The 25571-nt window shown below is 58.5% G+C and overlaps 2 protein-coding genes across 2 annotated transcripts in view; one reads left to right on the forward strand and one right to left on the reverse strand.

Annotated features, from left to right (window-relative positions):
* Positions 1-3458, forward strand: part of ATP8B3 (ATPase phospholipid transporting 8B3) — an 11146-nt gene extending 7688 nt beyond the window's left edge. The window contains 2 exon segments of the mRNA XM_029216860.1: positions 2474-3121; positions 3123-3458. Of these exon segments, the coding sequence (XP_029072693.1) occupies positions 2474-3121; positions 3123-3356 (882 nt within the window). The 3' untranslated portion in view covers positions 3357-3458.
* Positions 3459-8248: 4790 nt separating this feature from the next.
* ONECUT3 (one cut homeobox 3) lies at positions 8249-25565 on the reverse strand. Its single transcript, XM_029216861.1, has 2 exons — positions 25248-25565; positions 8249-8541 (listed from the first exon to the last, which is right to left on the reverse strand). The coding sequence occupies exons 1-2, from the start codon at positions 25303-25305 to the stop codon at positions 8249-8251; spliced, it is 351 nt and encodes a 116-aa protein (XP_029072694.1). The 5' UTR covers positions 25306-25565.
* Positions 25566-25571: the final 6 nt, after the last annotated feature.

Consider the following 25571-nt stretch of genomic DNA (forward strand, 5'->3'; position numbering starts at 1 on the left):
ATTTTTTTTTTTTTTTTTGCGGTATGCGGGCCTCTCCCTGCTGTGGCGTCTCCCGTTGCGGAGCACAGGCTCCGGACGCGCAGGCTCAGCGGCCATGGCTCACGGGCCCAGCCGCTCCGCGGCATGTGGGATCTTCCCAGACCGGGGCACGAACCCGTGTCCCCTGCATCGGCAGGCGGACTCTCAACCACTGCGCCACCAGGGAAGCCCCACAAATATATATTTTTGTTTTACTTTTTATTTCTAGGTATTTTCTTCTTTTAGATGCTGCTATAAATGGAATTGTTTCTTTAATTCACTTTTGAGATTGCTTATTGCTGGTATATAGAAACAGTTTTTTGTGTGTGTTGATCTGTGTGCCCTTCAGCTTTGTTGAATTTGTTTATTGGCTCTAGTAGCTTTCCTGTGAATCCTTTGGGATTTTCTGCATATAGATCCTGTCCTCTGCAAATAGAGATAGTTTTACCTCTCCCTTTCCAATTTGGATACTTTTTATTTCTTTTTCCTGCCTAATTGCTCTGGCTAGGACTTCCAGTGCAATGTTGAATTGCCATGGTGAAAGCAGGCACCTTTGTCTTGTTCCTGATCTTAGAGGGGACAGTGTCCAGTCTTTCTGTATTTGTTAATTGGAATTCTTCCATGGGAAGAACTGTTCCTTCTCCCCTATTTATTTATTCAATTATTTATTTCTATCAGTGTGGACTCATGGGTGTTTATTTTATTCTATGCTTTGTTGCTCAAGTTGTCCCCGATTTGCCCCTTTGCCACATGCCTGCTCTTCTCTGAGTACATCCTCACTTCCTGGTGCTACAAGAGGTTCCAGGCCCATTTTGTCTTTTCCGTGCCCCAAGCCTGGAAAGGGCCATTCCCATATGGAGCCCTGGTTCTCTTCACCAGAGAATGGTAGTTAGACACCAAGATCCAAGTGCTTAGTGTGGTCATTTTGCTACTGGGATGCCATTATCCTCTCGGTAGACAGAGCTAGGAAATGCACACATATTAACCCATGTTTAGATGCAAATCTATATCTCTATCGACACCTATCCATCTATCTATTTTTGTGTATGTGAGTTCACACTGATACCTCTGCTTCCTGACCCACAGAACAAGGCTCAGCTTAGCCTTTTCCGTTTACTGCTTTGTGACTCTTAACTCCGATGGTGAGAAACTTGATTCTGGTAAAAAAGTTTGATCGTTACTTATTTGCTCAATCCCACAATGCACATAAAGTGGTTTTTGGAACTGAAACTGATATTCTTTTAACTAGTCTGGATTCATGCATTCGGGAAGGGAGCTGGGCTATTTGTCTCTGAGGTCTCTTCCAACTCTCCTACCCATCAGTGATTTCCTAAATCGAAAACGATCTAAAAACACACTCTCTAGCCGTTTTCCCTCCTGTAGCTTTTTATTGAAGTCATCCACTTAGAACAGGCTCAAAGGTGCTGCTTTAAAAGAATTAGACCAGGGCTTCCCTGGTGGCACAGTGGTTGAGAGTCCGCCTGCTGATGCAAGGGACGCTGGTTCATGCCCCGGTCCAGGAAGATCCCACGTGCCGCGGAGCGGCTGGGCCCGTGAGCCATGGCCACTGAGCCTGCGCGTCTGGAGCCTGTGCTCTGCAACGGGAGAGGCCACAACAGTGAGAGGCCCGCGTACCGAAAAAAAAAAAAAAAAAGGACAAATACTGTCTGATCCCACTCACAGGGTGTCCCTGGGGGAGTCACATCCATAGAGACAGGAAGTAGATTGTGGCGGCCAGGGGCTGGGGGAGGGGGTGGGGAGTCAGTGTTTCTTGGGGACAGAGTTTCAGTTTGGGAAGATGAGAAAGTTCTGGAGATGATGGTGGGGATGGTTGCACGACAGTGTGAAAGTACTTAATGCCACTGAGCTGTGCACTTAAAAATGGTTGAAATGGTACATTTTATGTTATGTGTATTTTACCACAGTGAAAAAAGGTGAGGGAGAGGACTCACTGGCTCATAGAATCAGAATCTAGAAGGATGGGTCGCAGCTGGGCTGGGCCCCAGAATTGACTGGAATGGTGGACTAGGACATGACCACAAACCTGCCACCTTCACCCACACAGGCTGGACATTGGGCTGCCCCAGACTCTGATTGGCTGATCCAAAGTCAGGTCCTAGGGAAGGAATCTGATTGGCTGGCCCAAAGTCACGTCCCATGGGACTTCCCTGGGGGTCCAGTGGTTAGAACTCTGCACTTCCATGGCAAGGGGCACAGGTTCGATCCCTAGTTGGGGAACTAGGATCCCACATGCTGCGCGGTGTGGCCAAAGAAAAAGAGAAAAAAGTCAGGTCCCATGGAGGACTCCAGTTGGGTCAACTTGGGTAGGAAAGAGCCTGGCCAATCCATGGTGGCAAAGGGCTCTGATTGGCCCCCACTGGAGGGGCAGGTGACCCGAAAGCAGTCAACATGGCTTAGGAGCCTGCTGACTCCTGCTTTCCCCTTTGCTCTGTAGAAGGAGGAGGAGATCATCACCGTGGAGCCCATACCCCATGTCCTCCGGGAGGCACGGACCCGGCACTCCAGCTATGCCTTCTCCCACCGGGAGGGCTATGCGGACCTCATCACACAGGGCACAATTCTGCGGAGGTCACCAGGGGTCAACAGCGACATGCTGGTTGATCACACGAGGCCACCTGATGAACTGCCCTCAAGCATGGAGGAGTCCTCCTGGTACCCCAGGAAGATGTCGTTCCTGGGGAGGAACAGGCGCCAGCACCAGGGGAAGGTGTCCTCTGAGGATGTTCAGCCTGCCTCTGAGGTGAGCTCATCCTTGCCTGTGGATGGGCAGTCCTCTCCTTATCAGGAGAGCCAGCACTCTCTCACCAAAAACCGGCTGTCCGGGTCTCTCCAGGAGAAGTTGCCGAAGAGGCAGGAGAGGTCACTGTCATATGAACCGTGGCCATATACTCCCCAGAGTCTGCCACCAACCAAGGAGACACCACTATCAGCGGAGGAGAGCCAGATGACTTCTGAGAGCCAGATGCTCCCTTCAAGCCAGCTGTCTTTGAAGAGCCAGTCAGCACACTTGCAGGAGAAGACATTCCTCTGGAAGATCCGGAAACTGTCCTGGAAGAACTGGCCATACACCTGGCAAAAGGAGTCCGGGCCCCCCCAAGGAGGGGACGGTGCCAGTTTCCAACTCGAACCTCACTGCTCTGATGGAAACTCCACCACCAACTGCGAGAGGATCATCCACCAGCGAGCAGCCGATGGAGGTGGAGCCCTCACCTGTGGAGAAGCAGCCGTCGCCCATGGAGTGGCTGCCAGGGCCCAGCGAGGGTCAAACTCCACCTGATCTGGCAGGGCTGCCGCCCTCACCTGAGGAACAGCAGTGACTGCCCAGGCTTAGTAAGTGTTACCCAGCATCGTGAGGCCTTCCCCCAAAGACAGGGGCTCCACCTGCTCTTCTTTCTCTAATAAACCACGGTCTGTCTGACCCCAGGTCTCCTTGAGGCGCTCTCTTCCTATACTTCTTTCTGTGATGTCCCATGAAATAGTTCGTTTCTGGTTTTAAAAATCAAAACACTGACCTCTAGTGGCCTGATGGGGGATTTGCAGGGAAAGCTGGGTTTCTTTGGGTTTCTTTACCCTGGGGTAATGTGGATAAAAGCTTTATTGCTCTCAGAAGGGAGAAGGGTGCTGAGCAGACTCTGCTTACCAGCCCTGGCTTCCTGCCTGCAGCCTGCTGGCCTATCTCAGGGCAGTTTATAAGGTCCAGTCCTGACACCACCCAGCCTTTTTCTCCACTGGGCTGCCCTGGTTTCTTCTCAAACAAACCACCTTACACTTTAGGCTCCAGAAGGCAGTGGTCAGTGACACCTCAGAAGCAGAGCCCAGCAAGATCCGAGGCTCAGGTGGCCCAAAGGCCCTGTGGAGTGTGGAGCCCTGTGGGGGCAGGGGCTCAGGGAGGGCTGAGTTCAGAGCAGAGAGGGGTGGGCTGGGAGAGGCCCGCTTCCACTTTCCCTCATCCCCTTCCTCCTTCATGGAGGGTGAGCCCCATGCCTCCCACTCCTGCACCAGCCCCTCCCCCCCCACCATTCAGCAAAGGCACAAGCCCAGGTGAGTGACTAGAAAATAATTTATTGGAGGGAAACAAAACAACAAATCCAGCACAGCAATGGTTCACAACGATGATGATATATTTTTTTAAACGTTTAAGCCTGTCGCCTGAGGGTAGGGTGGAGGGGGCCTCTGTTCCCTCTAGCCCTGGGGGTTCGGGGGAGGACTTTGGATGACCCAAATCGTGTGTCCCCTGAAAGCAGCCCTAGTGTCCAGTTGTGATTACACACTCAGGGCCACGTGGCCTCCTGGCCGCCCTCACCCCTGGTGGAGACAATCCTCCCAAAGACCAGCCCTTGGGGGGCCTGCCAGGGATACAGGAGGAGACCAGGGAGCTGATGGGCTGGTGTGGCTGAAACTGCTTTGGGCCAAGAATGTGAGTGTCCCCAGTTCCAGCCGGTGCAGGGGCCCCGGAACACGCCCCACCCCTACCCCCCGCCCTCATTGCAGGTGGGTTGAACCTGCGCCCCCAGGCCCAGCCCTCCAAACTTGGGCCTTCTGTCCTTCAGGGTGTGAGAGACCCCCTTTGGCAACCCAAACCCACCTTACCCGGGGCCTGTCCTGGAAAGTGGGCTCTCCCCTGGTGGGAGCATGGGCCCCGTGGCAGAAGAGCCACAGTCCGGGAGACTGTCCCAGAGCCCCCTTTCATGATTTTTTCGGGGCCCCTTTGTTCTCTGGGTACCAGTGGGGGCTGGGAGGGAGGGCTCCACAGGTGTGCACCCCCTACCTCCCAGGCCAGACAGAAAGGTGAAGGCCAGGCCTGAGGGGGCTGGGGCGTGTGGGTGAAGCCCGGGCAGGTGCCTGCCTTGGGGGGGTTGTCTCAGGAGGGCCCTTCAGATCTGAGGAAGTAGGAGGACACCCCGCCCCCCACCAACTTAGGCGACAAGACTCGAATTGGCTGATTGTCTGTCTCCTCTGAACAAGACACTTGGGAATTCATGCTAACGTGAGACCGACCGACCGGGCGGGGGGCCCGAGGTGGCAGTGACGCCCACTGGTGCCCCAGGACCAGGAGCCGGAGGGACTCTGGTGCGAGGAGCTGGAGGCCCCGCCACCGGCCGCCTTCCTTCTGCACCTGAGGCCCGTCCACCCACCGCCGGCTAGACACAGATCCTTGGAAAGGGGGGAAAGTAACACAGAGCAGCGCCGAGGAGCACCGAACAGCACCGACTGGGGCATGAAACACAAGATGCGACACGGAATCCCAGGGCTCCCGCCCCGCGGCCCCGCCCCACCCCCACCCTTCCACCTAGTACATTATCTTCAAGAAAAAGTACATTAGTCATGCATCAAATCAAATTCCATTGCGTCTTTTTTTTTCATTTTTCTTCCTTTTTTTTTCTTAAATTACATTTGAACACAGAACACATAGAATAATAAATACTCTTATAAGACATGACTTCAAAAAACAAGAAACAGAACACGCCAGAGAACAGAAAGGTATCCAACGCTCTCTCTCTCCTCTCTTTCCTAAAGGACTCATTGAAATAAGAAATCTGTAAACGCCGCAGGTCCTTCCTCGTGCGCTCCCAGACTCTCTCTCTCGCTCATGCTCCCCCGGCCCTTTGCCTCTGACCACCCAGCTCCCCCTGCCCTGACATTCAACGCGTCTCCCACGGAGCTCACCAAAAGAAATGACATACCATCGTCTGCAAAATTATAATTTAACGGTATAAAGCTTCAAGTCACGTATTCCAAAAACTAGCTAAGGATTTTTTTTTAAATCACATAAACTATACATTAAATATCTTGAGGTATTTCAGAGAAAATTGTCAAAGGCTCGAAGGAGCTGTGCTGGAGGTGTCATTCCCTGTGTGGAGAATGGTCTTTGGTATGTGACAACCAGGGTGTTGGGGCAAGCGGGGCTGGGCGGGGCGTCAGAAGGGAGATGGTGTGTGTGCACGTGTATGCGTGCGTGTGTGCATATGTAATAGGAGGGTGTTTGAAAGGGACGCAGGAGTCAGGGACGCTTCTGTGACCCGTGTCACTGGGGCTTGAGGGGGTCCCATCACCAGAAAGGTCCCATGTCCATTCCTAAGTGTCCAACATGGGACAGACCCAGGAGGCCCTGGCCTCTGACGCTTGGGCCTTGAATGCAGGACCAGCAAGTGACTTAACCAGCAGAGAATCCCCATCCCCCAAAAGCAGGTGCTCTCTCAAGTGGGGCCCACGTGTCCGTGGCAGGCTGAGGGAGGGGCCGTGTCCACCCAGACCCAGCTCCCAGCCCCCGGTGTGGTGGGACCAGTGTGTGCACAGGAGTGTATACGTGTGTCTGGGGGGAGGGGTTGTTGCTGAGCGGGAACGGGGACCCTTAGGATTCTGCCCCAACATCCAAAGGTTCTAGAAGCATCACTCAGATCCGGTTGCTTGAAAAGCGGGGAGAATAGCGAGTCGATAAGGACAAGAGAGCATCTCACACACGTCTTTGGTTCAAGAAAAAGGCACTCATCGACCTCACCACCCTCTCCCTCCCTCCCACTCTCTCTCTCTGTCTCTCTCTCTCCGTTCTCTCTGGTGGTGGACAGGTGGTACCTGGGGGGCAGGGCCCAAAGCAGACCCTCACCCACACCTGGTCCCCAGGCGAGGGAATCCTAGCATCCAGCACAAGTCCTTGGGGGAAATCTTTGGTATCAGGCGTGATTTTTCCAATCACAGACATGAACATTTGAGTGAGGTAGCCTTTACCTGGGGAGGAGGAGGGGCATTTCATTAGAAATGTCTCTTGCATTCTCAAAGGGGAGGGGTGTGGCCACCTCTCTGGGAGGCGGTGGTCAGGGGGTGGGAGGTGGTGGTCAGGGGGTGGGAGGCAGTTTGGTGGGGAGAGGTTCCTTCTAGCCTCCAGCTCTTGAGCCCTGGGCAGGGGAGCAGGCTCTTGGGATCCAGCTGCCGGCCAGTCCTGGAGGTCACCTGGAGAGGGTGAGCAGGGGAGGCTGGGGGGAGGGGGGCGTGCTCATCTTCATTTCTGACCCTTCCTTCCCCTTTGTCATTTTTTGTTTTTCTTTTGGCAAAAATCACAGCAAGCAGATTCCACCTTGTTCATCATCTTCTTTCTCTCTTTGGAGAAAAAGCAGCAGCAGTACCGGTTCACCCCTGCGCCCCTGCAGGCCCAGCGCCGCACCCCCGAGCGCTGGGAGGTGGGGGAAGTTCCGGGGGGTCCGGAGCAGAGGGCGACGCCGCGACCCCAGCGAGCAGAGGCTCAGGTGTGCCCTGCTCTTCCGGGGCCCGTTTCTCCGTGGAATCTGAGTGTTTTCTTCTGTTTCCTGGGGTCTGTCTCTCCCCGCGCGTCATTCATCAAGGTGCCTAGCGGTAAAGTGAACTGGCAGAGGGATGTGGGGAGGGAGGCGTCTGGAATTACCCGCTTGTTTGAGCTGCCGTCCCCTCCGGTCTGGGACAGGATGGGGAAGGGTGCTCGCCGGTGGGTGCTGGGCGGTCGCCGCTGCAGGGCACCCCACCCCCCCAGACGTTAAGGCAGGCAATTCTTGGCACAAGGAATCCCGGCTGCCGGGAGGGGCGGCTGGGTCTTGGCTGCGGAGGCAGTTCTGCCGGCGGACCCGGGGTGGTCTTGGTGGGGTGGGGGCAGTGTGAGGCTCCAGCTCGACGTGGGCTTTGGCGACTTTGGAGGGGTTGAGTTCTCGGGGAAGGGTCCGTGGCGGGGGTTTGGGGGGGTACCGTTGGAGAGGAAGCCTCCCTGCCTCCTTCCGTGGGGTCGGGGGGCCGGCGAAGGAGGGGTTATTCTTTAAATTCCTTTTTTAAATACCCGGTTTGTTTCTAGTATGTGCTTCTTGACCCGCTTTCGGGACGACACGTGAGCCCTGGTTTTCCTCGAAGCCCCCTGGGCGTCCTGCCTTGAAAGGGAGCCCGGGAGCCCCTTTCTGTCACCCCCTCCCCTCTGGCGGGGGGGTGGAGGGCTTCCTTTGGCCTGAAGGAGATTGGGACGGAGGGAGGAGGGGGGCCCTTTTTGTGCACTTGGGCTGGGGGTGTGCTGCGTCCCTTCCCGGGGTGTGGGAACCCGGACGGCAGCCCCTCCAGGCGCCCCCTGGCGCGGGTCTCCGGGCCGGCAGGGTTGGGGCTGGGGGACGTGGGAGGGCAGCGCCCGGGCCGTGGAGGCTGGGAGGGCGCGGTGGGGCAGGGGGGAGGGGAGGGCGCGGGGGGGGGGGGGGGGGGCGCCTCAGGCCTTGGAGAAGGTGGCCGCGGCGCCGACGGGGCCCCCGGGGGCCGCGCCTGGCTCCTCGGCCCAGCGGTTCATGCAGCGGCGCCGCGCGTTCATGAAGAAATTGCTGACGGTGTTGAGCTCCAGGCCGAGCTGCTGCGAGATGGTGACCTGCATCTCCTTCGACGGCCGCTTGTTCTCCTTAAAGATGGCGATCAGCGTGCGCCGCTGCAGGTCGGTGAACACCAGGCGCTGCTTCTTGGGCTGCAGCGCGCGCTCCTTCTGCTGCTCCTGCTCCTTCCGCTTGCAGGCTGCGGGCGAGCGGGCGGGCGAGCGGGACGCAGCGCCACCGTGCGGCCGCACGGAAGAAGACAGGCCACGCGTCCCGGAGCGGAGAGACACGAGGAAACACAGAAATACGCGGGAAACGCGAGAGATGGAGGGAGAGACGACCCGGGGACAGGGCCAAAAGAGACAGGGAGACACAGAAAGAGGCCAGGAGGCAGCGAGTAGAGACCGCCAGTAATGGAAGGAAGGGGGGGGCAGACAGTCGTGGGCAGGAGACAGAGACAGAGGAGGCAGATGTGGAGGTGGGGAGAAACAGAAGGGGACACAGTGTGAGCACACCTCCACAGGCACGGGTCGCCACCCCTCCCATCCCTCTTCTGCATGCTTGGCCCCCCCCCCCGCCCCCTATCCCCCAACCCCCCCCCCCCCCCCCCCAAGAATCCTGACCTCAAGAGCACCACTGGTGTTGGTGGCTTTCTGCCCTCCCTTCTGCAGCCCACACCTGGGGGGTGCTGTGGGAAATGACATGGAAACTCTACATGTGAGTTATTTGGCTCAGTGTAGACCTGGGTGAAAGAAGTGATTAATTCATAGGTCCTTGGAGATGTGTCACAAACCCCAGTAACCTCCCCCTGGAATGATGGGGCAAGGGGGTTCTCAGAAGGGGGGTGACAGCCCATGCTTCCTTCCCTGGTGTCCTCTGGCGCCTGGCCAGCTCAGGGACCCTGAACCAGGCTCACATGGGCGTCCACTGCCTGATTCTGATATCTGAGCCCCCACTCTGGCCTCCCCCCACCAGCAGACTGAGACTAAGGTTTGGCTCCCCTCAAGTCCCCAGAGGAACTTCTGGAGCTGGGAGGATCTAAGGGGGGTTGAGAGACCAACCCTCCCTCTCCCAGGACCACCTGCACGGAAGACCGGGAAGGCTGCAGGAGGCTGCCCTGTGGTCGGTGGATGCTTGCAAAGGGGAAATGGCAACATCTCAGGGTGGTGGAGCTGGGCTGGAGCCGGTGGTCCTCCTCCTCCCTGCCCCAGCTCCAAAGCGGACCCCTCCCCTCAATGCCATGGGGGCCAGTGGGTGGAAAAGATGAGCTTCACCAGCCAGAGCAGGCTACTTCCCCCCGGGGGCTGCTGACATCAGCACAAACTCTATCAGAGTCTCAAATCCTCAACCACGTAGCAGTCAGGGGCAGTGGGTGGTGGACACCTGCCCTATCCTGCCTCCCCGCCAACCGCTTGCCCCAGCAACTCTGTCACCCCCATAGTGGCCGGTGGCACAGGCTGTACTAGCAGATCCCTGCTGCCAGGCCTAGTGGCCTGCTGGGACCACAAGCCAAGCTGGATTTTTTTGGTTCCAGGACAGTCTGAACCCGATGACATGCCAGATCAATGTCCACACACGTCAGCAAAAATAAATGAATGTCCCCTGCACTGTGGCTCGTTTCTCGGGGACGACAGGTTCCCCTGTGTGAACTGACGCACCACGTCCCTCCCTGGCCCCCTCTGACCTGGAACACACACGGGCCTTCTGATTGCCTGTTTCAGGTTTCATGATTAAAGAAGAGTGATGATCAGAGGTTACTGGACATTTCAGAAAAGCCTCTAATGAAGGAGAGAGAGAAAAAGTGAGAAAAATGGCAGGAGGATTGGGGGATGATGCTCTCAGAAGAAACAGACAGGTCAGGCACTGTTATAAGTCAGATTCTTGGAGAGGTAAGAGAAAAATACTGTATCCATGAAACAGGACCATGAAAGGGGAAGACAGTGCTCTTAGAATTTAAGTATATAATAGCTGGAATAAAGTCAATGTAAGAATTGGAACATAGGGAATTCCTGGTGGTCCAGTGGTTAGGACTCGGTGCTTTCACTGCCAAGGGCCAGGGTTCAATCCCTGGTCCGGGAACTAAGATCCTGCAGGCCATGTGACTGGGCCAAAAAATTAAAAAAAAAAAAAGAATTGGAACATAAAGCAAATATCTCTGGAAATACAGGTGGACACAGAGATGGAAAATGAGGGAAAGGTGATAACGAAGTTAGAGGATGAATGTGCAGGTTTGTCATCTGAGCAAGAGGCTATCCAAAACTAGAGAAAGGGAAGCCCAAATAAATTTATATATATATATATTTTTTTTAATCCATGGCTGGAAGACATGAGAGTTCAGTTTAAAAGAGCCCATGAAATGCTCAGCTCAATGAATGAAAAAAAATACACTCCCTGAGGTTCATCCTCGTGAAATGTCAGGGACCCAGGATGAAAAAGAAGATAAAATGTCCCAGAGAGGAAAGCCACATGCCATTTGGAGACCTAAGAATCAGAGTGGCTTTGGGCTTCTTGAAAACTGGGAGCCAGTGGAACAATGCCTTCAAAATTCTGAGGGAAAACTGTATTCAGCTAGAATTGTGTGACCGGCCAAACATAAGCATGAAGGTGGACTAAAGATATAGTCAGACATTCAAGGTCTCCAGAAGTTGACTTCTGTATACCCTTTTCTCAGAAAGCTACTAGAGGGTGTGTTCCATCAAAATGAGGAAGTAAATCAGAAAAGGAAGGTGCGGGAATCAGGAAATGTGATTCAACCTAGAGGAAAGGGAAAAGCGGTCCCCCAAATGAAGATGGGAGAGCCTGAAAGACAGCAGGACAAAGGCACCAAGGGCACGGAGGGCAGTCCCATTCAGGTCAGAGCAGAAGAACCAAGGGAAATGGAAATGTCCTAACATGCGTTGGTTTCGAACTTTGATGGAGGATGTGGGAAGAGTTTGTGATTGGCAACAATTAACTCCTGGAAAAACAAACAGCCGTGCAAGAAAGGAAAAGCAATCCTGGTACTGTATGAGGCAAAACCTAGGAGATGAACAGTGTACCGGGCAGCCTTTTGTATACAAAACAGGGGAGTGAGAACATTTGTTCGTATTTTATCTGCTTAAAGAAATGTTCGAAGGAAGCACAAGCAACTGCCTTGACCTCCCATCTCCTTGGAACCTGGCAAGCCTGTGAGGCTCACGAGAGGAGGCCACGTCCCCCACTCTTTCAAGGGAAAGCTGGGTCTCAGGCAGCAAGGCCAGGGAAGAGTCAAAACTCAGCCAGGCCTTTACATTCCAAAAGAGGCCTTTCTTGCCCTCCTGTTGCGATCGTCAATTCATTCATTCACTCATGCATTCATTCATTCTCTTAGCAATTTTCTCATGAGTTCACTATGCATTTACACTAGGGACAGATATACAAATGCTCCTTTGTATCAATGCTCTAGCTTGCAAGAGCTTTGCGTGTGCAGGGCCTTGTAATTCCATAGGGCAGGAAGTTTCCTTCTTACTTACTCAGAGAAGGTAAGCCCCTCGCCCAAGTTCACCCAGCAAGTCCTGGCAGGGGCAAGACAGCAGCCAGAGTTGACTGGCAGAGGGGAGGGAGGTAAGATGGGGGTCGCCTCTTTGCCCCCAGCCTCCCCCTTCTCCAACCCAGAGCCTAATGGGGGCCCCAGAGGCAGAGGCTGGGGGAGGGGCCGGGCGAAGCAGAGCGGTGAAAAAACTTCGCGTTTTGTCGATCGCAGCAAAAAGAGGCTCCGCTCGCCCCCCTTCCCAGCGTTCAATCTAATTACAGCTCCTCACAGCCTGGATCGATCCGGGCTCCAGTCGGAGCTGTTTACCTCGAGCAGCTTTTGTCACCGCTTCCCTCCCCCACAGACCCCAGCGGCGCCGGCCTGGAGGCCCCTGCCCCTGGCGGGGGTGTGAGTGCCAGCACGGGAGGTGCCCCAAAGCCCCCCAGCAGCGGGTCCTATCGCTGCCCTGCCCCTCATCAGTATCCCTCCCAGCACCCAGCATCACCCGGGCCAGCGCTAAAAACCACTGCACCCCTGGAGTCAGCCCCAGAAGGAGGAGAGGCCTGGGTATGGGCCCCTTTCACAGAAGTGAAAACCAAGGCTGCCAGAGGACCGGCCAGGGAGCAGGGCTGGGGAAGAGGAGCCCGGGGAGCAGCCTGGGATGTACTCATGGCACCAGCCAGCAGCCTCACACTGCGGTACCACTGCTGCGGCCACCTCTTCCACGATGATCTCCAGTGGGGACCGCCACTGTGGTGTACCTGCATCGCCTCCTCCACCTGCATCACTTCTCCTTCCATCACCTCCTCCACCACCCCCACCTCCATCACCTCTTCTGCCATCACCTCGTCTCCACCACCATCGGTGTCCATCTACCACCATCCCTTCCATCATCTACGTCAGTTCCACCGCCAGCCCCTCCTCCTCCACCATTACCGCCACCTGTACCACCACCACCTCTCTCCGCAGCCGAACTCCACCATCAACACCACCTCTGCTCTCACCACCTCCTCCACTCGCACCTCCACCACCATCACCTCCATTTTATCACCTCCACCACCGTCTCCTCCAAAATCCTCACCGACACCATCAAACCCCCTCCTAGAGTCCACCTTGTAGGTGCCCAGCACAGGGGGACTCAGCCCAGGTTCCCCCACCAGGGCCACCCAGTCTGTGGTGGGGAGACAGGGAGTGGCCTCAGACACAGGCCCTCACCACCAACCATGGCTGCCATGACAGCCAGCAGAGGAGGAGCCAGCTGGGCTGGCCTGTGGGATTGGTGTGGTGGGGTGGCCTTCATACATGCTCTGGGACCCTGGGTGGGTCAGTTCCCTTGCAGGGCCTGCCTCAGTCTCCTCAGTTGCAAAATGGGACGTTTCGCCTCCTTCAAACATTTTTCAGGGCACATCGGCTGCCCGAGCCCTCCCCATCGCACTTGGCCCCTGGCCCCCCACCGCCTCTCTGTTCTCACCTCCTCCTGCTGCCCCCTCACTCCGCTCACTCCTCCATGGCCACACCCGTCACATCCCCCGGGCACAGTCCAACCTCAGGGCCTTTGCACTGGCTGCCACCTCTGCCTGCATCGCTCTTTTTTATTTATAAATATTTATTTATTTGGCTGTGACAGCTCTTAGTTGTGGCACGTGGGATCTAGTTCCCTGACAAGGGATTGAACCTGGGCCCCATGCATTGCGAGCACAGAGTCTTAGCCACTGCACCACCAGGGAAGTCACTGCCTGTGTTGCTCTTCCCCCGTTTCTTCATTGTTCCCTTGCCTCCTTCCATTCTTCGCTCAAATCTCTTCTCTGTGAGGCCCACCCTGACCCCCCCCACAATTTAATACTGCAACTTTCTCCCTTCTCTGCTTTTTTCTTTCTTTTTCCCACACCATTCTCCCACTCTATCCAGGGGTGCCACAGAGTGAGGGTTTTGGACCCAACTTTCTCTCCTGTCCACCCTCCATGACCCCAGGGACTGAGAATCTGATACTTGGAGCTGCTGATTCCAAGATACTCTGATCTTAAAGATGGTGGGGAAGGTGATGGAGATAGAAATGATTCAGGTGGAGGAGGGGACGCAGGTGCACCACAGTGGCGGGTACACCCCATCCTGTTTCCCTCATTGCTATCAGTCTTTTTGGAGTCCAGGGATGAGGAGGGTCTGGGGCTGGCTCCTGGGGGGTCCCAGAAGCCCTGGAGGAGATCAAAGGAGATACAGAAGAGACCTTATTCCCAAGTCAGCTGCCTCACGGGGAGCCCAGCAGGCGCTAACGGCAGGCTTTTCGGCTGGTCTGGCCCGCGGTTCCCGCAGTGACTGACAGGGGAGCTGACCCCACCCCAGCGCTGGCTGGGACTCCAGGTAGGAGGGTGGGCCCTGTTGGTCCACGTTTCAGGTGGCGGCAACAGGAGGTGAGTTGGCGGGACTCTCAAGTTCCCTTTCATTTCAGACCGTCGGAGACTTGCTCCCATGGCACCTCTGTCCCTCCTGCCTTTCTACAAAGTTGCTCGCGTCCAGGGGCCCAAGAGGGCAGTCAGACCCGTCCCCACCGTGGATTACTGCGTGGTGACGGCCTCTGAGTCTCAGGTTCCTCAAATGGAAAATTGTCTTAATCATGATCTCTGCCTTGCCAGGCTCTGAGAAGGGGTTTAGCCAGAAAAGTCTTGAATACGATGGTGGGGCTGGGATGAGGCTCCCAGCTCCCATATGGGGGTCCCGGGGAGGAGCTAGGCTCTGGGCCCCACTTGCAGGGCAGCCGTGAAGTTTCTCCCCCTCTCAGGGCAGGCCTCAAGCCTCAGCACCTTCCCTAGAATCTTCCTGGAGGGGGGAGGGATGGAGAAAATGAGGTCTGGAGTAGGGAGTTGGGCTGCCTCAGCCAAAGAACTCCTAGACATCCCTCAAGGCCCAGCCCCAGTTGCCCTTGCCCCAGGAAACTCTTCCCCTCATCCTCAGCAGAGCCCCAATTCTCTCCCCTAGGAGCCTTCTGGTGCCCAGCACAGAGTGGATCCATGGGAGGCTGCCAGCTCGCTGTGTTGTCCAATGCCTGACACCCCTGTGTGGGTGGTAGGGGACTCAGCCCAGACTGGAAGACCCTGCGCAGGGAGACCCGGCTGGTCACTGCCCTGGAGGGTCCGGTAAAGCAGGGGGACCCCAGGGAGGGCCCTCAGCAGGGAGCACCCTGTCCCCAGTCAGCCAGGGAGAAGGTGGGGCTGTGCAGCAGGAGGGGGAGGGGGGTGTCCCTGGATTCAGTCGCCCCTCAGTGGATGGAGAGGATCAGGTCCGCAGTGGAGGGAGCTAGGGTTGCACCTGTTCACCCCCATCATCACCTAACAAACACCCATCTCCTCCCCCCCTCCGTCTCCCCCTCCCCTCTGGCATCCTGCACCTTCCTCCTCTCCTCCTCCAGAGGCCCACTGTGGTCTGGGTGGGTGACATGGGGGGATGAGTGCCCCTGCTGTGCCTGTCCTGGGCCATCCCTGGCCCCAGCCGGCTGAGCACGCGGGAGTCTGCCTGTCCCCCATCAGTTGGGTGTGCCCGCGTGGGGCTGCACAGGGCCTGGCCGGGTGGAAGGCGGTGTGTGTAGTGTGGCTTTGCTGTATTGGGAGGGGTAGCCACGCAGAGCAGACCATACGCGTGTGAGGAACGGGGAAAACTGGGAGGGTAGCCAGAGCCTTCGGTGCGACAGGCAGACAGGTGGGCAGCGGGTGGGGACCTGGGGGGCAGTGGGGGCAGAGGCTCAGAGGATGTGGCCGGTCAGTGGGCAGCGGGGGAAGACCCGGAGGCCAGCAGGCCTCAGCGTGACGTTTGCTTGCAGCTGGCCTCGGGGGTTGGGGACACAGTGTGGATGTCAGACAAAGGATGCAGTGTGAAGAATCAAGGGCTGAACGTGACTTGCTGGGTGTGACAGCCAGTGTGCGTGGTGCTGAGCCCACTGGGTCTGAGTCTACAGGATGTAGGACGGGCCATCGAGACCCCTGGGCTGGCTCCTGTCTGTCTTCTGGCCTTGGGCCTGCTAGCTGCCCCACTGCCCTGCCCTTCCCCATCAGCGGGGACGCTGGGCCTGGGCTCCGGCGGCCGAGTGGCCCTGAGCCCACAGTCTGTGGACACAGTTTTCCTGGTTTATAAAGCGGGCCCAGCGACCCCTGGTCCTGATGTCCCCGTCTGTCCGTGGGGTTGGGGGTCCCAAGCAAAGCTGGCTCCAAATGCGGGCCAGGGCGGACCCTGCAGCTGCTCACTCCTTCCCCCCTCCCCCCTTCACTCACACAGTTATCAAGCACCTCCTGTGTGCACTGTGTGCAAGGTCCCACGGAGCCTCGATGTGGTGTGAAAACACCGTCACCCGAATAATCGCACAGATACAGGGAAACCGATGACTGACTGTTCCCAGACGGGGCTGCCAGCTGCCCCCGCTGTGCAGCTCGGGATGGAGGTGGGCATGGTTGGGCTATCTGGGGGGGAAGACATGAGCCCGGCTAGAGGGGAACAGATCTGGAAGAAGCCAGGTGGCATCAGGAGGGTGGCTCCCCCCACTGTGAAAGCCTGGGTCTGACAGGGGAGGACAGCAGCCAGACGGTGGCCCCAGAAGTGCTCATCCCTCTGTGTCACCCTCTGTGCAGTGTCAAAGCCACCACGGAGCCACTCTTGCCTGGCCCCAGGGCCCCAGCCCTGTGTGCCTGTACCACCCCCTTCCCGGGATCTGTCTACCTGGGCACGGGGTGGTGGTGTGGGAGCGGGAGCCAGAGCCACTGTCCATTCCCTCCCCTCCGGCCACCTCCTGCGCTCAGCTCAGCTTCTCGGGGCAGACAATTCAATTCGGAGCCAGGTCCCCGGCTGGGATGATGACCGGTTTCCTTGGCGACACGTCCCACCCCGGCCACCAGCTGCTCAGCCCCAGATGTGGGCCACATTGATGCCACCACCCTAGTGGCTTGTCCCCACTGGGCTGAGCTGCCCTGAGCATCCCCCGCTGGCCTCCCCTGGCCAGGGACAGTGAGTGACTTGCCCAAGGTCACACAGTGAGTCACTCGGAGGGGAGCCTGGAGCATATACATGCCTCGGACCTGCTTTATCCACACCCTGCACTCCTCAGGGCACCGGGAAGAGGTTCCCATGGGTGGGGGGGAGGGGAGTCATCTCCAGGGAGACGATGCTGAGCCAGGCCCCTGCCCTCAGATGTGGACCCCCTGGAAGCCTCAGTAGCCCCTCCTCTGTCTCCGATGCCTCTCCACTCTCTGCCCCTCCACCCCTCCCCTGCCCGCCAGGTCCACACCTCCCCCTCCCCCAGCCTCTGAACGCACCTTGGCTGTCACCCAGCCTCCCTCCCCACCCCCCTGCTTCCCCTGATGGGATTTTAATGGCCGCATTTTCAAATTAGTTCTGAGCCTTTCAAAGACTTATCAGGGAAATGAGCGTTTCCACTGGGTTCTGGGCTGCCCCTCCCGGGGCGGGGGGGGGGGGGGGGGGCTCCATCTGGTGGTTGCAACGCCTGGGGATGGGGGGACGGGGGTGTCCAGGGGCAGCTCTCACGCCTTGAGACCCGCCCCCCCCATTCAGGCACTGGGGGCAAACCTCATCAGCGGGTGCACACAGAGCTTTTATTTTAAAAAAAATTGTTAAGAGTCACAGCGGCTGACAGCTGGAAATGGATTTGAAAAAGATGACAGGAAAGGAACCTTCGGTGATAAGAAAAAGCACAGAGAAGCCAAAGCAGAAAAGGGCGGGGGGGGGGGGGGCGGGGAGGACCCAGCATTTCAGTGACTGGGAAACTAAGCCACAGATAAACTCAACAGGCAAAACTGTCATGCTGCGCGTGCTCACTGCAGCCCTGGGGGCGACGACAAACCACCTGGAACTGTCCTAAATGTCCATTGGGCAGGGACGTGGTTGAAGACAGAAGGAAAGGGCCAGAGAGAATACTATGCAGCAGGTAAAAATGCCGTCGAGGCTCTCTCTTTCCTGATGTGGATGTGCCAGCTGTCGGTGAAGCAAAAGCACAGCAGAGCCGGTGTTTTTTAAAAAGAGGAAAAGGAAAAGGAAAATACGTGCATTATGGCTGCCGGATTAAGTGTAACCTCTCTTTAGGAGGAGCAATACGAACTGCGGTTTACAGAAAGGGGACTTGCTCCACTTAAATTTGGAACTTGGCGAATGTGTCCGCTGTGTGAAAAAAAATAATACAGCATTTTTTAAAGAACAGGGTGGGTAGACAGGAGGGAGGTGGAGGAAGCAAGCAGGGACTTTGCCGTTGCTCCAACGCGCGCAGGAGGCTTTTCTTTACGTGCTTCGTTCTCAGCCGGGCTGGGGATTCTAGTCTCCATTTGGGGAAACGGAGGTGCACAGGGGAAGCGCCTTGTCCACAGTCCCGGGCCTGACCGCCGCCGCGCGCATCCCTCCCCAAGCGCCCCGGCCCCCCCGCGCTGTGCTGTCTGCATTCCAGGAGCTGTGACCCGACGTTCCGAGCGCACAGCCAAGCGCGCCAAGTCCGCCGCCGCCCTGGGTTGGGCCAGAGGGAGGCAAACCCAGAGGTGGCTCCCCACGGGTGGGATATGACTTCCCCCGGGGTAGGATGCGGGCACTTGTTGAGGGCGCGCCGGTGGCCCTGAGGCTCGGAGGCCGCGGGTGTGCAGGGCAAGGGGCCGGGTCCTTACACTGGGCTGCGTGCGCCCATGTCCCTCCAGGCTGTGGAGGGCGGATGCACGCTAGATCCTTTTGGGTTTGTGAGATCCCACGTCCGCTGAAGACAGACGTGCGGAACGTGGCGGCCCCGGCTGCACTCCGCGGCTTTGCCGGCACTGCGGGGCGGCGTTGGCCTGGTGGTGGAAACTGAAGCACCGACATCTTCCCTAGTGGGCGCGGATGCGCTAGGGTGCGTAGAAAAGCATGAACCCTGCTGTGCCCGCACCAGGTCCCCCATCACCTACCTCCGTCACCGCGGGCGGACGTGACCCTCTCCCAACCCCCCCAGCTCTAGGGAGTGGGGTCCGGACAGCAGCTGCCCGGAAGTGGATGGGTAGGAGAGGTGGCCCAGCGGCTCAGCTGGGGGCCCGTGAAAAATTCCCAGGCGCCAGCGAAGGTGTCGGGGGGGGAGGGAGGTGGGTTCTTCCCTGCTCCCCCAGCACCGGGATGTGCCAGACCCCGACCGGAGGGCGGTGGGGGTCCTGGGCCGGAGTCTGCGCGCGCGCTTGCCCTAGTGTGGATGTGGGCGTCTACATTTGTGTCCCGTGAGGATCTACACTTATATCCCCCGTTCCTTTGCATCTCCGCTTGCGTTCCCCGCGTGCATCTACACTGTGTCGCTGGCACTGGCACGTCTACACTCCCGTCCCCTCTCTCCAGAGGCCCGCGCCGGTCATGGGCACCTCTCCTTGTCCGTTTCCATCTGCTGCCAATTTGTGGCTTTATGCGTGTGACTCTTTAGGTCTAAGCCCCCAGCCTACCCCACATCTGTCCATAGGGCAGGAGAGTCCCCCCTTTTCCTAGCCCCACCACGTCCACACCTACTTGGCAGAGGGGAAACTGAGGCCGCAGGTGTCCCTGGACTGCCCAAGGTCAGGTGGGTCTCCCAGGCTGCCCCTGGCTCCCGGCCAGCCTCTTCCCTCCCCCACGAGCACAGCCTTCCTTATTGATCAAGGGCCATATTTAATTAAACACTTGATTCAAACCAGCCTGAGCTCCCCTGGTTCAGCTGATCTCGCTGCTACGTACAAAGACTCCAGCCGCGGGGGTCCAGCCTCCATCCTTACAGCAGCTCTGGCTTCCCACCTCCCAGCCTTTGTCCTTGGTGGTTCCACCTGCATTGACGCAGGACAGAAAGTTAGGGCCGTAGCAGGAAGTTTCCTCTACTTCTGGGCTCTTGGGAGCCACGAGGCACGGTACTAAGCAGAAGAATGATGAGCTCTGATTAACTGTAAGAAGCCCCCTCCAGCTTTGGAGTGAGGACATCAGGGGAGGGAGTGGAGCCTGGAGACCAGCAAGGAGGAGGCAGCAGCCAGAGGTGGGTTGCTCAGACTAGAGTGGTGATGGTTGATAGGGAGGGAGTTTAGGGAGAATGGCTGGGTCTTGGTTAGTCCTAGGATTTTCAGGTAAGGGGACTTCAGAATAAAGGAGCCAAAGCCCAGCTCCAGCCCCTCACCCGGGAGATTCCTCTGTGTGCTTCTCTGTGACGCGGGAACAACCATCCTTGTTTCTCAGGCTGGAAGGTACTATCGGGACTGGGGTCCAAGGAGGGCTGGACCTCCAGTTCAGGGCCCAGGTTCCCCCTGAGGGCTGGCAGCCAGGAGGGGGCAGTTCACCAGGAAAAGCAGAAGTGGGTGGCTCTGAGTGCAGCAGGAGGACCCATCCCCAGGGTCTCTTGTGGTCCCTGGGGGGACTCATATGGGTCCATGATCCTGTCCAACTCTGAGTCGGAAGGAAAAGTGCAGGCCTGCCCTCCCGGCCCAAGGGTCACCCAAACGGTTTGTAAACTGGACCTTGACATGACCTTGAGAGCCTCCCTCCTGTCCCTGGCCTCAGTCCACTGAGCTCCCCTCCCAGCCTTTGTCTCTGCTGGGCCACCTGCCCGGAATGTCCCCCCGTCTCTGAGGGAGGTGGGAGCCTGAGCATCTCAAGCCCCATTTACTAAAGGCTCTGAGTCACCCTGAGCGTGCAGCACTGGCAAGCACTTTTCTTTCAGCCTTGGCTTGCTGGTCTGTAAAATGGACTCGACATCCAAACTGGCTTAAAAGGTCCCTCCTTTCTGGTAGGTGAACCGAGGGGGAGGGGGAGGGCTTCCGGGCATCTCAGCCCGCCCCCTCCCCATCTGACAACCTACCCCTCTCCTCTCCCTCCCCCTCTGCATGGAAATGGAAGCCAGAATCAGTGAACCTGGGCAGGGTGCTGGTGCCGCCCCACTTGGGTCTTGTGGTCTAGAAGGAGGGACTGGTTTGGGGGACCCAAGGCATCATGCACAGCCCCTCATGGCCCTGGCACACATAGCCCCAGACAGTATCCCCCCACTCCCTGCTTCCCTGAGGAGGCCTGCAGTGTCCCCTCCAGGTCCCAGACCCCTTCTGGCTCCCCTTCCCACTCTCTGTGGGTCCCACAAAGCACAGGCTGCCAGGGGTGACCCAGGTCCTCCCTAAAGACAAGGAGATGTGGGTGTGAGTGGGTGATTAAGCAATGTGGCCTCAGGGTACAGGGTCTGTGAATACATCCTGAGGGGCTCTGGCAGGGGGCGGGGGTGGGGTTGATAAGAAAAACCTCAACAAATACCTAGGAGGTGGTATCTGATTCTGTCCATTTCTCAGATGAGGAAACTGAGACTCAGACCCTCACCCAAGATCAGTCAGTGACTGAGCCCGGGTGAGGCCAGGTCTCCAAATTCTCTGCTGGGGTGGCTTTCTGGAGGGGTCTGCAAGAGATGTGGACCCTTGTGGGTGGATCAAGGTCAGGTTTTACTGAAGGTACACTGGTCTTTGCAGGGGTGGGGGGATGGGGGGAGGGGAGAGGGGGTCGAGAGTGCTTGCGGGGGGGATGGATAGTGTCCCTCCAAGTGGGACTCTGGAATTGGACCTTGTGGGCTGAGTCTCTTCTTCTCTTCCCATTCAACACCTGTCCGGGATGGTGGCTGCAGAATGGGGGGAGGGGTGGGGGAAAAGTCTGTCCTAGCCTGGCGGGGGGCAGCTGGTGTGCCTTTCCCCTTTCCATCACCATTCCTTCCAGACTCCAGGTCCCTGGCCACCACGCTGCAAAGCCACCACCAACCCTGACATCTGCCCTCACCGTGCCCACCCCCTGTCACCTCCGGAAATGGCTCCCTCTCTGCCTCAGTTTCCCCCACAGCCGGTCTCCCACAGCCTTCAGGGATTCTGGGTCTGGGGCTCATCGGCAGGCGAGAAGGAGGAGGAGAGGACCCTTCTTTCAATCGCCACCATCTGATATTTTATATATATTTTCTGATCAGTTACAAAAAATACTTTTCCTCCGGAGTTGCAATTTAAACAATATTTGAAGACGGCCGAAGTTATCGACCCGGCGACGGTGATGAATTAGAGACGGTAATTCGAATTCATCGACCGCCCCGCCCCCGCGGAGTCCGCCAGCCCCTCCCCCAGCCCCTCTCCCGTAATTACTGTTTGAGACAGAGTCGGGGAGGGCTTCGAAGAGGCGGCGGCTCCGAAGCTGTGGGAATCTGAAGATCCTGGGGTGGAGTAGGGCTAGACACCCCTCCACACCATGGCAGTGGGGTTGGGGGGATGCAGGATGGGCCATCCCCAGAATGTCAGACCCAGAGCCTGGCTCCCCCAATGCACACACATTGTACAGGGGGGTAAACTGAGTCACAAAGAACAGGCAGGCCTGCGGGCAACGGAGTGGGGGACCCTCAGGTCTACCTGGCCAGATTTCTTGGGTGCTTCAGAGAAACAAAGAAACTGCTCTTCCTTCCTCAGCCCCAGAGTCGGGAAGGAGAGAGGCGGGGGAGCTGGGAGGTGACAGGATCCAGACTAGTGGAACCCAGCAGACGGGCAGCCGCTGGGACCTCTCAACTCCCCTTTCCAGTCTCTCCTTTTCTGTCTCTTTGACTTTCTCTCTTCTTTTTTTTGCCACTCTCTGTCCTTCCTTACCTATCTCTCTTTCTCTCTGTCTCTGCGTGTGTCTTTCACCCTCCTGGTCCAGCGCAAGGACGGGACTACCTGACGGGAGGTCCGGAACAGCTCGGCCAAGAGGCGAGGCCGGAGGCGGGCCAGCGCGAGGGGGTGGGACTCGGGCGCGGAGCTGCAGGGTCCCGGGAAGGTGAGCGGCTTTCGCTGGGCCCGGGATGGGGCGGGGAGGAGGGAGGGCGGCGGTGAGTACTCCCTGCCGGGGTTGGACTGTGCGGGTCTGGGCGCCGGGAGGTGCTTTGGGCTGTCGCTTGCGGGTCCGCGCGTTGTGGAGGGATGTGCCCCGCCTCCGCCACCAACCGCTGCGATTTGCCGCCACTTAACCGCTTTTCATTCGCGCAGCGACCGGAACTAAAGGCCTCTAGGCCGGTCGGTGCCTAATTACCCCGGCCCGGCCACCTCTGACATCCTAAGGCCAGCCCCGCGCTGTGGACGCGCTAGAGGTGTGGCGGGGGCCCAGGGCCCGGCGCGCGGACCAGGCGGACGGGGGTGGGGTGGGGCGGGTGGGTCACGCGTAGGCAGCGGCCTGGAGGAGCCGAGGACAGGCCGGGTGTCGCGGCTCAATGTCGCCTGGACCTGAGCATGTGCCAGGTCCTGTGCTCATCCTCTCCATTTACCCCACGTACCCCTGAGACGGCCACTATTCTGACTCCCACTTCAAAAGGGGAAACCGAGGCTCAGAGAGGTGAGGCGTCTGACTGCCGCCGCAGAAGCCAGGGAGGCCCGGCTGGGATGCAAACGCAGCCTCAGTTTCCCCTGCCCTCCCCGCACTTACACCGACTCTGGGAGCTGGTGCCCTGCTGGCTGGCACTGATCCCTCACAGCAGGCATCCGCCACAGGGACTTCTCACATGAGGCTTGTCATTCTAAGATGCCCTGGCCAATCGGGTGGCCCCGAAGTGTGCCACTTAAATACCACAAAGAGGTCCAGTTAGTTAAATGGCAGTGACGGGGGAAAAAATGGAAAGTGGTGTGTCCTTTGGGTACACACATGTCAGACACGATGTCCCCAAAATACATGCGCCGGGGAGGAGGCCGAAGGTGGCCAGTGTACAGTAAGTCAAACCTCACAAGTGACCCCATTCGCTGGGGGCTGCTTAGTACCTACAGCGTCAGGGCCATGCCCTTGGCCTGCTCCCTGATCACCTGCATCACACACGGCAGGCTGTGGCTGTGTGTTGGTGTGACTGAGTGTCCCCCGTGAGCACACCTGTGTCATTGCATGTGTCATGAGGAGTGGGTACTGCCCTTACACACAAGACCGTCCAGGTTCCTGATGCCATTTCTAACATTTCACGGCCACCTTCCCACGCACTTGGTTACCTGCCACATCAAAGGAGGATTTAGTCCCCAATGTGGAGAATCTAGGAAGCCTATCCGGGGCTCAGGCAGTCACCTTGTTCTGCAGAAGGGGCAACTGAGGCCCGTGTGTGGGTGCAAGTCCCCCAGGTTGTCCAGGACGCCTAGGGGGAGGGGAGCAACGAACACCGACCCCTCTCCATCCCCCAACGGCACCCCCTCTTCCCCAGCCCCCCCGCCCAGCCCTTCACAGCCAAGTCCCTCCCTGCCTCCCCGCTTACGGGGTGCCTGGTTTGAGCCCCAGCCCACTCCATCCAGCCCCACTCGCCCCTGTGCGCAGAGAAGCAATCGATCAGGCGCCCGGGGCCGCTATTGTCCCCGCTGCTGGGGCGGCTGCAGCCCCTCCCCAGAGTGGCCAGGAAAAGACTCCCCCCCACCCAAGCCAGGCCACCGTGGTGAGAGTGGGGGCTCTCCTGCACCCCACCACGCACACCCAGGAGAAGGGGTCCTGGCCGCCGGCTCTCTGGGGGCAGGTGTGGACCCAGCTGTTGTCAGCTGGGAGGGAGGAGGGAGCGAGGGAGGGGATGAGCATCAGTGTGAGTGAGACACGGAGACAGAGGCAGAGAGAGGTAGAGAGGGAGCGGGACAGAGAGGAGAAAGAATGAGACCAGGAGGAAAACGGAGACAGAACAAAAAAAATAGATCCCAGTTCGCCCGACAGAGAGAAAAGTAGAAGCGAGAGAAACACAAAACGGAAAAGAGAGGCCAGTGGGGTGCGCGCACCCTAGCCAGGAGCAAACGCGTGGGGCGGGCGGCCGGCTGGGGTGTAAAGGCCTCCGCGCCGCGCGGGCCGAGAGTCCCCCGGGCTGCCCTCCCCCGCCCGTTCTCGGGTGACCTTTGCCAGCGGCCGGAGAGGGGGAGGGGGCTATCGATCGCAGAGGCCCAGCTACAAAGAAGCGCGCGCTGAGGCCGGGGGCTGAGCGCGGGCCCGGCCCTGGCTGCTAAGGTTCTGGCACCCGGTGCACGGTCCCGGCGCTCTGCCCCGGGGCTGGAGGCGCAGCGAGGGGTCGTTTGGGAGGAGGGGAGTGGCACCCCGAGCTGAAAGCGGCGGCGCGTCTTGGGCACCCACCCCCTAAAACACACACGCACACATCACACACACAATGAGCGACCCTGCTGGCAGCTTGGGGATCCTCCAGCAGTCCAAAAAGGGTCCAGGGACCCCCTCCCAGTTCCCGGAGGGGCTGGGCGGGAGTCTACGGGAGGGACGGCGGCACAATCCTTTTCCCCCTTTTGCTGACGGAACTGACGGGCAGGGGCGCAGATCACGCTCTAGCCTCCTGCAAGGGGGTCCAGAGGGGGTGGCGGGGCGCAAGGCCGCCGACTGGGGAGGGAGCCGGGGCTCTCCGCTGCCGCACTGCTTGGTGCTGGGGAGCCCCGAGCCGGACCCCTAGGGTCGGGCGGTACGCGCCGCGCTCCTACCTGCGAGGCGCAGCGCCGACATGCGCTGGAACTCGGGCTCCTGCAGCCACTTCCACATCCTGCGGAAGGTCTCGCGGCCCGACTTGAGCTTGCTCCAGGGCTTGGGGTTGCGCAGCAGGTCGGAGAGCGTGCCCTGCGAGCGGCACAGGATGCGCTGCGCGAAGATGGCCTGCGGGATGCTGTAGCGCTTCAGCTCCGCCGTGATGCGCTGCGCCACCTCCTTGGTGTTGATCTCCTCGGCCGCCGCGCCCGCCCCGGGGCCGCCGCCTCCCGCGGCCGGGCCGCTGCCGCCGGAGTGAGGCCCGTGCGCTCCTGCCGCCGCCA

The sequence above is a fragment of the Monodon monoceros genome, unplaced genomic scaffold (assembly GCF_005190385.1).
Source record: "Monodon monoceros isolate NGI ecotype Baffin Bay Population unplaced genomic scaffold, NGI_Narwhal_1 Super_Scaffold_12, whole genome shotgun sequence".
NCBI classification, from domain to species: domain Eukaryota; kingdom Metazoa; phylum Chordata; class Mammalia; order Artiodactyla; family Monodontidae; genus Monodon; species Monodon monoceros.

Bases quoted from the DNA above. Each gene is read 5' to 3' on its own strand.
- ONECUT3 (XM_029216861.1), bottom strand. From the start codon at position 25,305: ATGTGGAAGTGGCTGCAGGAGCCCGAGTTCCAGCGCATGTCGGCGCTG. The intron at 8,542-25,247 runs GTAGGAGCGCGG...GCTCGCCCGCAG, and splicing joins GTCGGCGCTGCGCCTCGCAG to CCTGCAAGCGGAAGGAGCAG.